At 61.4% G+C, this 12277-nt stretch overlaps 2 protein-coding genes across 7 annotated transcripts in view; both read right to left on the reverse strand.

Annotated features, from left to right (window-relative positions):
- Nucleotides 1-438: 438 nt before the first annotated feature.
- SLC16A8 (solute carrier family 16 member 8) lies at nt 439-6391 on the reverse strand. Its single transcript, XM_023222046.3, has 5 exons — nt 6295-6391; nt 5916-6137; nt 5135-5278; nt 4074-4925; nt 439-1007 (listed from the first exon to the last, which is right to left on the reverse strand). Exons 2-5 carry the CDS (start codon nt 6127-6129, stop codon nt 691-693), a joined length of 1527 nt encoding a protein of 508 aa, XP_023077814.2. The 5' UTR covers nt 6130-6137; nt 6295-6391; the 3' UTR covers nt 439-690.
- A 1780-nt stretch (nt 6392-8171) lies between these two features.
- The window catches only part of BAIAP2L2 (BAR/IMD domain containing adaptor protein 2 like 2), a 28234-nt gene continuing 24128 nt past the window's right edge, over nt 8172-12277 (reverse strand). For all 6 annotated transcript variants that reach the window (XM_023222043.3, XM_023222045.3, XM_023222041.2 and 3 more), the window contains 5 exons: nt 11964-12180; nt 10402-10515; nt 9546-9753; nt 8992-9038; nt 8172-8657 (listed from right to left, as the gene is read on the reverse strand). In XM_023222043.3, the coding sequence (XP_023077811.2) occupies nt 8582-8657; nt 8992-9038; nt 9546-9753; nt 10402-10515; nt 11964-12180 (662 nt within the window). In that variant the 3' untranslated portion in view covers nt 8172-8581. The remainder of the gene's footprint in view (nt 8658-8991; nt 9039-9545; nt 9754-10401; nt 10516-11963; nt 12181-12277) is intronic.

Here is a 12277-nt window from a genome sequence, read left to right on the forward strand (position 1 = left end):
AAAGAAAGCAGCCGGGCTGGGATTCGAACTGACCCTGACCCTGGGACTTTAAGCCCTCTCAGACCCCTCGGGCCCCCCGCCTGCAAGCAGCCCCCAACCTTGAGCCCTAGTTGCTGCCAACCCCTCATTCCCTCCACTGGAAAAGGCAGACGCCAGTGAGGGGGGCTTCAGCAGACAGCTCTGAGCAGTGGGGCTGGGCAGGAGCCAGTACTGTGCCCACCCAGCCCCGTGCCCCTGAGCCCTGTGCCCACCCAGCCCCTTGTGTCTACACCTGGGAACGATGGGTCTCTTCATCTCTGACGCTTCCTCCCAACACTGCCCACCTAGAAGCCGGCTTGGGGGGCCTGGAGAGAGACCTCCCAGACTCCCTTCTGCCACCCCGACCCCCAACTCAGGTGGCAGCCGGAGCCTGGGCGGAGGCGCAGGAACAGAACCTTCTGTCGTTCAGCTGAGCTTTATCAACAGTTTCCTGTTGCTTCATAGCGGCTTCACTGGCAATGGGGCACGGCCTGGTGGAACTTGGGGCACAGATGAGGGAGGCAGTTCCCAGACACCCAGGGGATCAACTGGAGCCCAGACGTGGATGCCGGGAGTGACCACCCCAGACCAGCCTCCCAGCGTACCAGGCCCTCTGAGACAAGAAGCCGTGTTCCCAAGTCACTGGGCCACCCCACCCAGGTGCACCCTGAGTTACACAGACTCGGCAGCCAGCCTCGGCCTCGCCTCTGGTTCTGGTTCTGTGGACTCGCCCCGGGCGCTCAGCACCTCCAAGGCCTCCAAGTTGCCAGGTTCCTCTGCGACGACAGGCAGGGGCTCAGAGTCCCCTTCAGCCTCAGCATCCTCAGTGTCACTGGCTCCATCCTCAGTGCCTGGGCCTGCTGGGGCAGCTTTAGCACAACGCTGGCAGCAGTTGGTGGCGACAGCCATGAAGACCCCAGCCAGGGCCACTTCAGAGCCTGCCAGGTAGAAGATGATCTCGTAGTTCTTCAATGCATCCACCAGGCGGCCTGGGGACGGGGAGAAGGTGGGAGAGGTAAGGCCCTGCGGGGTCCCCCCACTCACTTCCCTGCACTCTCAGGTCAAGGGTGGTGCCACTGACTTGGTGAGGCTCATGGGTGACACACACATGCCCACTCTTTATTCCTGTTTTACAAATGTAAAACCCTATGTGGGTTCTGACATTTGAAATCTTAACAATGTCACTTGCTGTCCCTGGACCTCAATTGCCTAAGTGATATGGGGCTTCTGGTGAGGCGTCCCCTCCTCCCACTGATTCAAGCCCCACAAGTGTCCTGTGACTTGCTTGGCAGTGGGGCATCTGGGGTGGGAGTGGGGAGGGGCCATGGGCTTAGCTCTGCCCTCCTGGGGGCCTCCACCTCTTGCTATTGCCATATGTAAATGCCCTGGTCCTCAGGGGCCTGACTTAGTCCTCCTACCCTTGTGTCCCAGGAGGCCCATGGGCACCCCAGACCGAGCCATCATCAGCACAGGCGGGGCATGCGGGCCAGTGACTTATTTCCTTCTCTATTTCTCAAGGCTTCTATCACTTGTACATATTTCTTTCAAACTTATGAAAGTCTCTCTCTCATTTTTTTTTCCCAATCATTTTTTTTGAGACGGAGTCTGGCTCTGTCGCCCAGGCTGGAGTACGGTGGCCGCATCTCAGCTCACTGTAAGCTCCGCCTCCCAGGTTTACCCCATTCTCCTGCCTCCGCCTCCCAAGTAGCTGGGACTACAGGCGCCCGCCTCGTCGCCCGGCTAGTTTTTTGTATTCTTTAGTAGAGACGGGGTTTCACCGTATTAGCCAGGGTGGTCTCGATCTCCTGACCTTGTGATCCGCCCGTCTCGGCCTCCCAAAGTGCTGGGATTACAGGCTTGAGCCACCACGCCCGGCTTTTTTTTTTTTTTTTGAGACAGAGTTTCACTCTTGTTGCCCAGGCTAGAGTGCAATGGCATGATTTTGGCTCACTGCAACTTCCGCCTCCCAGGTTTAAGCAATTCTCCTGCCTCAGCCTCCCTAGTAGCTGGGATTATAGGCATGTGCCACCACGCCCGGCCAATTTTGTATTTTTAGTAAAGACAGGGTTTCTCCATGTTGGTCAGGCTAATCTCGAACTCCCAACCTCAGGTGATCTGCCTGCCTCGGCCTCCCACAGTGCTGGGATTACAGGCGTGAGCAGCCGTGCCCGGCTGTCTCTCTCTCTTTTATTATGGATTTTCAGAGATGGGGTCTTGCTTTGTTGCCCAGGCTGGTCTTGAACTCCTGAGCTCAAGGGATCCTCCCAACTTGGCCTGTCAAAGTGCTGGGATTACAGGTGTGAACCACTGCAACTGGCCTCAGGAATTTTCTTATTCTTTTGAGACAGGGTCTCGCACCATTCCCTAGGCTGGAATGTAGTGGTGCCATCTTGGCTCACTGCAACCTCCACCTCCTGGGCTCAAGCCATTCTCCCACTTCGGCCTCCTGAGTAGCTGGAACCAGAGGTGCATGCCACCACACCCCAGCTAATTTTTTTTTTTTTTTTTTTTTGGTAGAGACAGGGTTTTGCCATGTTGCCCCAGCTGGTTTCAAACTTCTGGCCTCAGCCTCCCAAAGTGTTAGGATTACAGGCATGAGCCACTACACCCGACCAGGAAAATCTCTTAATTGCAAATATTTCCCCCTAAAGTGTGGTTTGTCTGTGCATTCCACCCTCTCTCCAGGTCATTCTCCTCACCCCACACACCTCCTCTGCCCCTCAGATCCACCCAGATTCACACAAGAAATGGAAGACAGTTCCTTGAGCCCTGGACAGGCTGACTTTGTGGGCTGCCCACACACTGGCTTAGGGGCTTTGCCCTTCTCACTGGGTCAGGTGGGATGACAGAGCTCAGTGAGGGCACTCAGCGCAGCCCTGAAGGAAGGACGGGCAGCTCACCCCATCTCAGTGCAGCCTGCGCCCCCTGCAAGGTATCCTCCCCATTACTGCACCATTCCACAGCCCTCTGGCCTCTGGGACTCGAAGGCAGGTTCCCTGCTGTTTCAAGATAACTTGACAACCCGGGAAGACCCTCATGTTCCCCACTCCCACCTTTCCAGTTTTGGTTCCTGCCTTGCTTGCATAAGGATGCTGTTCCCCCAAACAAACCCTGCCCCTCCATGCTGTGCCTTCACCTGGGGGATCTTCCAGGAAGCCTTTCCTGACCACCCTCATGACGATGACTTCCTAAGGGTGACGGTGACATGTGCCAGCAGGCCATCTGCACAGTCAAAGACACCAGTGCTTCTCCTTCTCCCCATCTGCCCGCTGAGCACCCCCACTCTGTTTCTGGTCCCAACACCAGTTTCCCAAAGATACTGTCCCCATTCCAGTCACCATTCTAGATGCACCATTCTAAAGGCGTGGGCATTTAGCATTAGGTACACTGAAGCTCTCATTCTGGGGCTGCAACTTGCGCTAAGCCTCTGTGCCTCAGTTTCCTCATCTGCAAAATGAGAATAAGCACTTGCGCTTCAGATGGCCTTGTGCCAACTGCTTGGGATGGCAGACCTGGCCAGCTATCAGTGTTGCTCTTTTTCGCACCTTCCTCGGCTTTTCTTTTTTTTTTTTTTTTTTGAGACGGAGTCTCGCTCTGTCGCCCAGGCTGGAGTGCGGTGGCCGGACCTCAGCTCACTGCAAGCTCCGCCTCCCAGGTTTACTCCATTCTCCTGCCTCAGCCTCCCAAGTAGCTGGGACTACAAGCGCCCGCCACCTTGCCCGGCTAGTTTTTTGTATTTTTAGTAGAGACGGGGTTTCACCGTGTTAGCCAGGATGGTCTCGATCTCCTGACCTCGTGATCCGCCCGTCTCAGCCTCCCAAAGTGGTGGGATTACAGGCTTGAGCCACCGCGCCCGGCCGTTCCTCGGCTTTTCTGTCCTCACCCAGGGCGGGTGGTCCGGCTTGGAGGAGGGACTAACTGGCCATGAAGGGGAGTCCACCCACCCTGCTGCCCATTCCCCTCATCCCTGGAAGTTCCATCTGAGACGGGGGGAGAGAGCTTCCCTCGGTCTAAGGGGCACTAGGCTCGCCACCCCCTCTTCCCTCAGGGCGCACCGGCAGAGGGCGGTCCGATGAGCACGGCCACGGCCTCCAAGAGCAACACCAGGCCCAGCGCACTGGGGAAGCGGGGCGCGCCCACAGCCGCCATGAGCACCTCGAACTGCAGCGCGCCCACCATGCCGTAGGAGAGGCCGAAGGCGATGCAGAAGGCAACGAGGGCGCCGTAGGAGCGCGCGCGTGCGCTGCTCAGGTCCGTGAGCCCATTGGCCAGCAGGGCCAGGCTGAAGAGATACGGGACGTGCGGTCGCAGACGCGCCAGGCCCGCCAGGGCGCCGCACGCCGGCCGCGCCACGATGTCCACGAAGCCCACGATGGACAGCAGGAAGGCTGCGTCGGTGTCGGGCACCCCCGCGTCCTTGGCGTAGTTCACCAGCAGGATGGCGGGGACGAAGAGCCCGAGCGCCATCAGGAACTTGGTGACGGCGTACACGGCGAAGGCGCGGTCGGTGCACACTGCCAAGTCCAGCAGGCGCCGGCGGGGCCGGGTCCTGGGGCTTGCCTCGCTCAGCTGCGGCCCGGCGCCGTCCGCCTCCGCCTCCGCCTCCGCCTCGCCCGGAGCGTCCCCCGCGCGGTCGCCGGCGCTGTCCCTGCGCGGTCGCAGGCTCGGCCCGGGCGGCGGCCTCATGACAGCCCCGCAAGCGCAGCAGTGCAGCAGGAGCCCGCCGAGCAGCAGGAAGCCGCCGCGCCAGCCGAAGCGCTCCAGCAGCTGCTGGCCGAGCGGCGACAGCGCAGACAGGAACACGGGGCTGCCCGCCGCCGCCAGCCCGTTGGCCAGAGGCCGCCGCCGCTCGAAGTACAGCCCCAACATGATGAGCGACGGCTGGAAGTTGAGGGCCAGGCCCAGGCCTGCGGGCGAGGCGGCGCTGTGCCGGGGTCCCCAGGGAGCCCCTTCCTGGCCCCCGCAGGAGGGAGGGGCCAGGCCTGGGAACCCAGCAGATCTAAGAACCCAGCCGAAGGACTTCGAAGACTGTCCCACATAGGGAAACCGAGGGCAGATCTTGCAGCAAGAACCCCCGACCCGCAAACCAGAGGGGAGGAGAACAGGGGACCCTCACCTGTGAGCACCCCAGCGGTCAGGTAGAGCTCCAGGAGGCGCGTGGCAAAGGAAGCTAGGATCATGCCCGCGGAAGCCAGCAGCCCACCCGCCAGCATCACCGGGCGACAGCCAAAGCGGGTCACGAGGATGCTGGACACGGGGCCTGTGGGCAGGGCAGGGTCACCACCCGGGTCCCGGGATGGCTTGAGTCCTCTAAGGAATAAGGTCACCTCCGGCTCAGGGACCCAGAGAGGAGGGGATTGTCTGGCCAAGGTCACACAGCTTGGAGGGGACAGGCCGAAGAGACAGCACCTTGCGAGGGCAAGGCCCGGAGCACCCTATCCCCACCCCTCCTGAGAACCCAAACCCCAAGCAGAGGGGGGACTTCCACACCCCTTTAACCTTCACAGCCTCCAAGTCCTGCCCTGGCAGAGCCTGGGATTCCTCCGCAGCCCCGCCTCCCAGGACCGCACTGCAGCGAGCCCCCCACCTAACAGGTCAGTGCTGCGGGGATGGGGAGTGCTTCTGTAATCCCAGCTTTCCCGCCTCTACAATGAGCAGGTGTAGATCTCATAAGGGTCCCTCTGAGCTCACAGGGCAGCCCCCTAGGCCGGCCCCGCCTCTGGCCGCTGTCCCCCTCCTGCGCTCTCTTCCCCTCTTTCTGGTGCCAGGGTTCCCACAGGGAGGAAGGGACTTCGGGGCCGCCCCGAGGATCAGGGGGATGCTCAGGGGGTCGGGTGTCTCCTGGTTCCGGGTCCCAGGGGTCCCGGGGAGGCAGAGAGCGGGGCGGGGACACTGACCCGTGCCGTAGAGCATGGCCAGCATGATGGAGGACACCCAGGCCGTGTCGCTGTAGCCGGCGCCGAAGTCGCGCATGAGCGCCCGGAAGAAGACGCTCACGGCTTTGGGGAAGCCGTAGGCGAAGCCAGTGACCACGAAGCAGGCACCCAGCACCACCCAGCCCCAGCCGCCGTCTGGGGGGCCCTCGCCCCGCCGGGGGCTGCCAGCGCCCATGGCTGCCTCTGTTGGGAGGGGGCGGGGACAGGAGGTTGTGGCTGGGCCAGAAGCCTAGAGGAGGGGGATGGAGATGAAGCATGGGGAAACTGAGGCACAGCGCTACCCACGTGAGCGTGGCTCAGGTCTGGGAACCAAAAGGGGAAACGGAGGTAGGAATCTCACCCCAAGTCTCCTTCTCCTGCAAAGGGCGCTGAAGGACGAGGGTAGGACGAGGGGTCCCACCTGACTCTGCACCTCAGCAGACTCCCTCTGGAGGACACTGCTGGCCCCTCAGGACCTCAGGTGGAAGACATCGGGAAGTGGAGCAGGTGTGTGCCTGGAGGTGGGTGGCCAGTACCAAAGTACGCGTGAGGGTCTTGGGACAACGGAACAAACAGCAGAGGGGCAGATGCTGGTTGCAAAGGGCCAGTGTGCGTGAAGATTTTCCTTTTTAGCCTTGCGCCATGTTCTTAATATTTCTCAGTGATCACAAATGATTATTGTCATTAGAACATGAAGGGGACAAAAGCCACTTTCAACAGATATCAGCCAGGGGAGCTGAGTTCCCATGCATCCCAGCTCAGCCATGGATTCCCTCCCTGTCTTGGGCCAGTCGCCTCCCCTCTCCGAACCTCAGTTTCCTCCGATGTGAGATGGGTGACTGATCAACCCCAGGCCAGCTGGGAATCTTGCGGGAGAGGAGTCAGGTCTCTGGCTTCTGCCAGACAGGTAGGAACCTTAGCAGCACTGGGAGAGTGGCCTTCTGCCCTCCAAACCTCAAACCCTCTGTATGCAAAGAATGGCTCCAAAGCCTGTCTCATTCCTGGGGCTCCCCCCAGGGCCCTCACAACAGCTACAAGCACGCCCCTAACAGATGAGGGTATACTCAGAGACAGGTGCACTAGGAGCCCGGGCTGGGGATAGCCTCCTGCCTCCTGCCTAGAGTGTCCCTCCTGGCACTGGGCAGTGCCACTACCGCCAGGGTATGTGGGACTCTGCCCCTCCTCCACTAGGACCAGGTCGTGGCTTTTCCTGCCTGTTGTCCTCTTGTCACAGGGGCAGCCACTTGAAGGTGGAGACAGGAGAGTGATCCCGGGCAGCCCTCACATCACACTCACCTGAGCCTGCCTCGTGGGTTTGTGGGGTCCAGCCTCACGTCTCCTGAGGCCTGCAGGGAGGGGCCGCTGTCCCTGCAGCTGTCCACCACAGCTCCCAGATGGGGTCTGCCAGACACCCCAGCTTCCCACCAGCCTGGGCTGAGCTCCTGGCGACTCCCGCCTGACGCTCCCTCCCCCAGGCCTGGAGCTTAGAGTGTGTGCCCTCACCACACCACACCCCTGCTAAGAGGCTTTTGTCCAGGAGGGGAGAAGAGACTGGGAGCCCCAGACCAGGCTGGGCCTCCACGGTGGGCTCCCTGTCCCAGGACAGTCCAGGAGGGAGGAAGAGAAATCCCTCTGCCTCCTGGAGGCTGGGGTGGCGACACAGAGACCCTGCCCGGGGGGTCCTAGTCTGGTGCTCGGAGCACAGCCCTGCCCTGAAGAGACCCCAACAGTTCTAATCACCTCAGTGCCTCATCTGCCCCCGCCCGACCCCCCGCCCCAGGCCACATTCCAGGAGGGGCTGGCGGCTTTCTCCAGGATGAAGCTAATCCATGCTTGTGCCTGGGGATGTGGGGGCGGGGAGGGGCCAGAACAAAGAGTGCTGTGTCCAGGCCGCCTGAGGGCAGCTTGCTGGTGGTCCCAGCCCTTGGCCACTGCCACCTCTCCCCTGACCTGAGCAGCCGCTACTTCCTAGGAAACCCACACATCGAAATGAGAGTGGGTGGAGATGGGGGCTGCAGTGTCAGGGCTTTGAGGTAGCCCGAGTGGGTGGAGATGGGGGCTGCAGTGCCAGGGCTTTGAGGTAGCCCTAAAGGGTTCTCCAAACGAGGGACTGGGAGTGAGATACCCTCCCGGGGAAGGGCTAGGACCTCAGTACCCTCTGGACCCCATTCTCCAATGGGGAAGTCTCCATCCCTCACCCCCTGCCCTGTCCCCCAAATAAGACACCACCAATCCTGCTGCCGCATCACTTTGCGTCCACTTCCTTTATTTCTCATCATTTACAAAAGACGTAGAGAGGGCATGTGTGGGACACGGAGCAGGTACAAGGGGCTCCTCCCCACGGGGGCAGAAAAGGGGAAAAGAGGTTGGGGGGCAAGAGGTAGGCCCCCCAGGGAGGGTCCTGGGGCCCCTGGAGGGGGAGAAATCATCCTGTGCCCCCATTCCGCCTGCTTTACTTCGAAGGTCTTGGACCCCAAGCCAGTGCTTTGGAGCTGCTCAGGCTGCCGGGGTGGTCTGGGGAAGGGCAGCCACCCCTGGTCTCAGGGCCCTGCTTCTGGTATCTGCTGCCGTCACTGCCGTCACTGCCACTGCCAGCTCTGAACAGCCCCTGGGCAGGTGTGCTGGGGGGTATGACCTCGGACCCCGCCTCAGCGGATGAGGGGTGCTGAGCGGTCATTGGTGATGGTGGGACGAAGCTTGACGGTAGCAAAAGGATTTGTGCCCCTGGAGGAGGAGAGGATGGGGTGAGAAGGGCAGATGATCCCCACCGGGCCGTGGCTCAGGAAGGCAGCTGGGCAACTGAGCCGGGTCCCGCCTCCTGCCCCTATTTGGTCTCCATCCACTCCTTGCCCCACTTCACTTCATCTATTTTTTTGTTTTGTTTTGTTTTGTTTTTAGAGACGGGGTCCCACGGTGTTGCCCAAGCTGGTGCTGAACGGTTGGAGTCAAGAGATCCTCCCCTCCTAGTCTCCCTAGTAGCTGGGATTACAAGTGTGTGCTGCCACACCTGCCACACCTGCCACCCCCGTCACTGTTCGGGCCCCGTTTGAGGACTCACCTTGGGAAGAGCTCCTGTGGTGGGTACTGCTCGGAGGACGTCAGTTTCTGCAGTGGGGGTGGGGAAGGGCTGGTTTGGTGGGGAGAGGGGCAAGCAATCCCTTGCCCCTCCCCTCCCTCTCCCCATGCCCATAGGGCAGAGGACTGGGCCAGAGAGCCCCTGCCATGCAAGGCTCCTGGGAAATGAGACCCTGAGGTTCTGAAGCCCAGAATTCCGTGGGTTGCAGAAGTGAGAAATCCCTGGGCCAGAGCACCACCTCCGAGGACTAACCACGCCCCCATGATAACACTGGGGTGGCTCCATGGGTAGACGATCTGCCTGGCCTCCCCCAGCCCCGTCCTGCTGGCCAGCCCCAGGTCACATTCTGCTCCAGGACCCTGGTCTTCCCCTTCCGCCCAGACTCAGCCCCACACCACCCCTCCATGCACTGAGGAACAGACTGAGGCCAGCTGGGTGGGTCCCCTACCAGCCAGCCAGTGACAGAGCCTCGGGATCCCTGCTCTCCCGCCTCCCTGCCCACTGGAGGCCCCAGGAGAGGGCGGGCGAGGGCTCACCTTGACGTCAGTGGCAGTCCCTGTGCTGCCCATGCTGCCTCGGCGGCTGCTGGGCAAGGGCGGAGGTGCAGGGCTCGGGGCACGGCTCGGCACCCGGCTTGGGGTGCGGGAGCGGGACTGGCCATCCCAGTACTCCGAGGGTGCTGTGGAGTTGCCTGGCCGGTCCAGGAGGTCATCGAGGCTGTGGCTGCCCCGGAGTGGGTAGGACCTAATTCCAGAGAAAGGAGGGGAAGGAAGGGGGTTGGGGCCTGTCCAATCCCTTGTCCTGCCAGTGGCCGGGGCACCTTAGGAAGGAGGCATCTGACAGCTTCCTCCCTGCACCTGCGTGAAAGGAGACTGTTGACTGGAGGGAGGTCCTGAGGGGAGGCAGGGGGATGGATGCAGTGACCTTCAGGGCAGAGAGAGGGGCTCAGGGCCCGTGGTTCTCCAGGGGCTGAAGGGGACTGGGCCCACTCAAGACTGCACCTTGCCACCTGGGTGCAGTGGCTCATGCCTGTAATCCCAACACTTTGGGAGGCCGAGGTGGGTGGATCCCCTGAGGTCAGGAGTTCAAGACCAGCCTGGCCAACATGGAGAAACCCCGTCTCTACTAAAAATACAAAAGGTAGCCAGGCGTGGTGGTGTGAGCCTGTAGTCCCTACTCGGGAGGTTCAGGCAGGAGAATCGCTTGAATGTGGGGAGGTGGAGGTTGCAGTGAGCCGAGATGGCGCCACTGCACCCCAGCCTGGGTGACAGGGTGAGACTCTGTCTCAAAACAAACAAACAAGCAAGCCTGTACCTAGCAGATCCTCTCCGCTGGTCAGTGGCACCCTCGCCGGAGTCCTCACCCCCGCCCCACCCCTGATGACTCAGGTACCTGGAAGGCAGCTCGTTCCCGGGCTTCACAGGCACCATGGGGGTCACGGGGGTCATGGGATTCACAGGCCCCTCCTCCAGAGCCTTCACGTAGGCCTCGGGGAACCAGCCGCTCCTGTGGGGCAGAGGCAGAGGGTCCTTCAAGCCAGGCCCGGGGACAATGACCAAAAGAAGGCATCCTCCCCTCAGGCTTGCTGGAAGCTACTTCACCTCGAATTGACAGACTAGAATCAATTCCGTATGTTTACTTCTGTTTTCACCTGCTAGTGCCTATTGATGATGAAACATGCCATCCTTTTCCCTAACAGGCTATGGGAGTCAAGGATGGATAATGACATTCCCAGAACATCCCAGGAGGGTCTGACAGCTTCGGTCTAGAAGGTTCTATGCTCAGGTCCCCGGGGCGTCTGCCGCACACCATCCTCTGCTGTGGGTCTGTGAAGCAGGTACTCCAGCAGCGGGTGTCCCTGTCGTTGGTGTTCTCAGTCATCTCTCTCCCCACTGACCCCCTTCTGTTCCTGTCCCTGTGGTCACCTGCCCAGCTATGGACCTTTGCGCCTAACTATGAGCCCCTCCACGCATCACCCATTCCCCCACTCACCTGTCTTTACTCCATCCCGTGTAGCCACGAATCCATCCGGCACCCCCTCGCCACTCACACCTCTCCAGTCACCCATCAGTGTCTGTCCCCCACATCCGCGCATCCTCCCATGTCGCCAACCACCAGTCAGTGACCCTCCCATTTGATGCCCATCCACTTGTACACACTCCACCTCCCCACACGCCCATCCGCTGGTCCGCCCATCCACCCGTCCACCATCCACTAAGCACAGGACCACTCATCCACCCGTGGGCTGGTGCGGGCAGCCACCACCCGCTCTGCCCGTGCATGCATTCATCCAGTGCTTCCTGTCTCCTGCAGCACACTCCCCTGCCCATGAAGCCCCGAGGGGCACTGCCTGGCTCCAGCCAGCCCCATCTGCCCCGTTTTCCCCTGCAGGGCAGTGGTGCCCAGTCATTCCCTTTGCTAGCTGCCAGGCCTGCTGTCCTCCGGGCTTTCTGGCGCCCTCACTGTATGAAACTCCCCAACTCTTCCTCCACGCCAAGTGTCAAAACAGCCCGGTTTAGGTGCTTTAAGGATTTCCACTGAGCGTGACTGAAAAGAGGTGAGCACATTTCAGGCCCTACTCCTAGCCCAGCCCCCTGCATCAGAGTTCCAGGGCTGACTCCGCAGAGGGGATACAGCCTCCTCCCAGACGCAGGCACACAGTAGGTGCTCAAGCAATAGGATTTCTGCCATTGCCACACTTTTGGAAGAACCCGCCCATCCCCCATCCTTTGCCCCCTCTCAAGGGGCCGTCATCCTGAACTTGGTAAGGCGACTCTTCCCACTCCCACTGAATGAATGAGGAAACTGAGGCAGAGTGTGGGGGGCGGGAGGAGAGCAGCATTGTCCGAGGCCTCCAGGGGAGGCCAGGGAAGCCTCAGTCCGGCAGGTCCCCGGGTCCCGCGCCCCCAGGGCCTTCTCAACCAACCCCCGGCCCCTCCAAGGCTCCCACTCACGCGGACGAGCCCTCCAGCTTGCCGTAGAGCCAGCCGTTCTGGGCCTCGGGCACCAGCACCTCCACCACGTCCCCGGCGGAGAAGCGCAGCAGCGTGTGGTTGGCGCCCTCTGAGTGAGAGACCAGGGCGCGGACCCTCCTGGCGCCCCCGCCGCCGCCCGGGCGCTCGCCGAAGGAGTTGGAGCGTGAGCTTTGGGCGCCGCCGCTGTAGAGCGAGGCTGCGGGCGGGAGAGCGCGGTGGCACGTGGGCGGGAAGTTCTCCCTGGCGTCTGCCCTCGATCCCTCCTGCTGCAGCCCCACCCCCACACCTCTCCC

The sequence above is a fragment of the Piliocolobus tephrosceles genome, chromosome 19 (genome assembly GCF_002776525.5).
Source record: "Piliocolobus tephrosceles isolate RC106 chromosome 19, ASM277652v3, whole genome shotgun sequence".
Taxonomy (NCBI): domain Eukaryota; kingdom Metazoa; phylum Chordata; class Mammalia; order Primates; family Cercopithecidae; genus Piliocolobus; species Piliocolobus tephrosceles.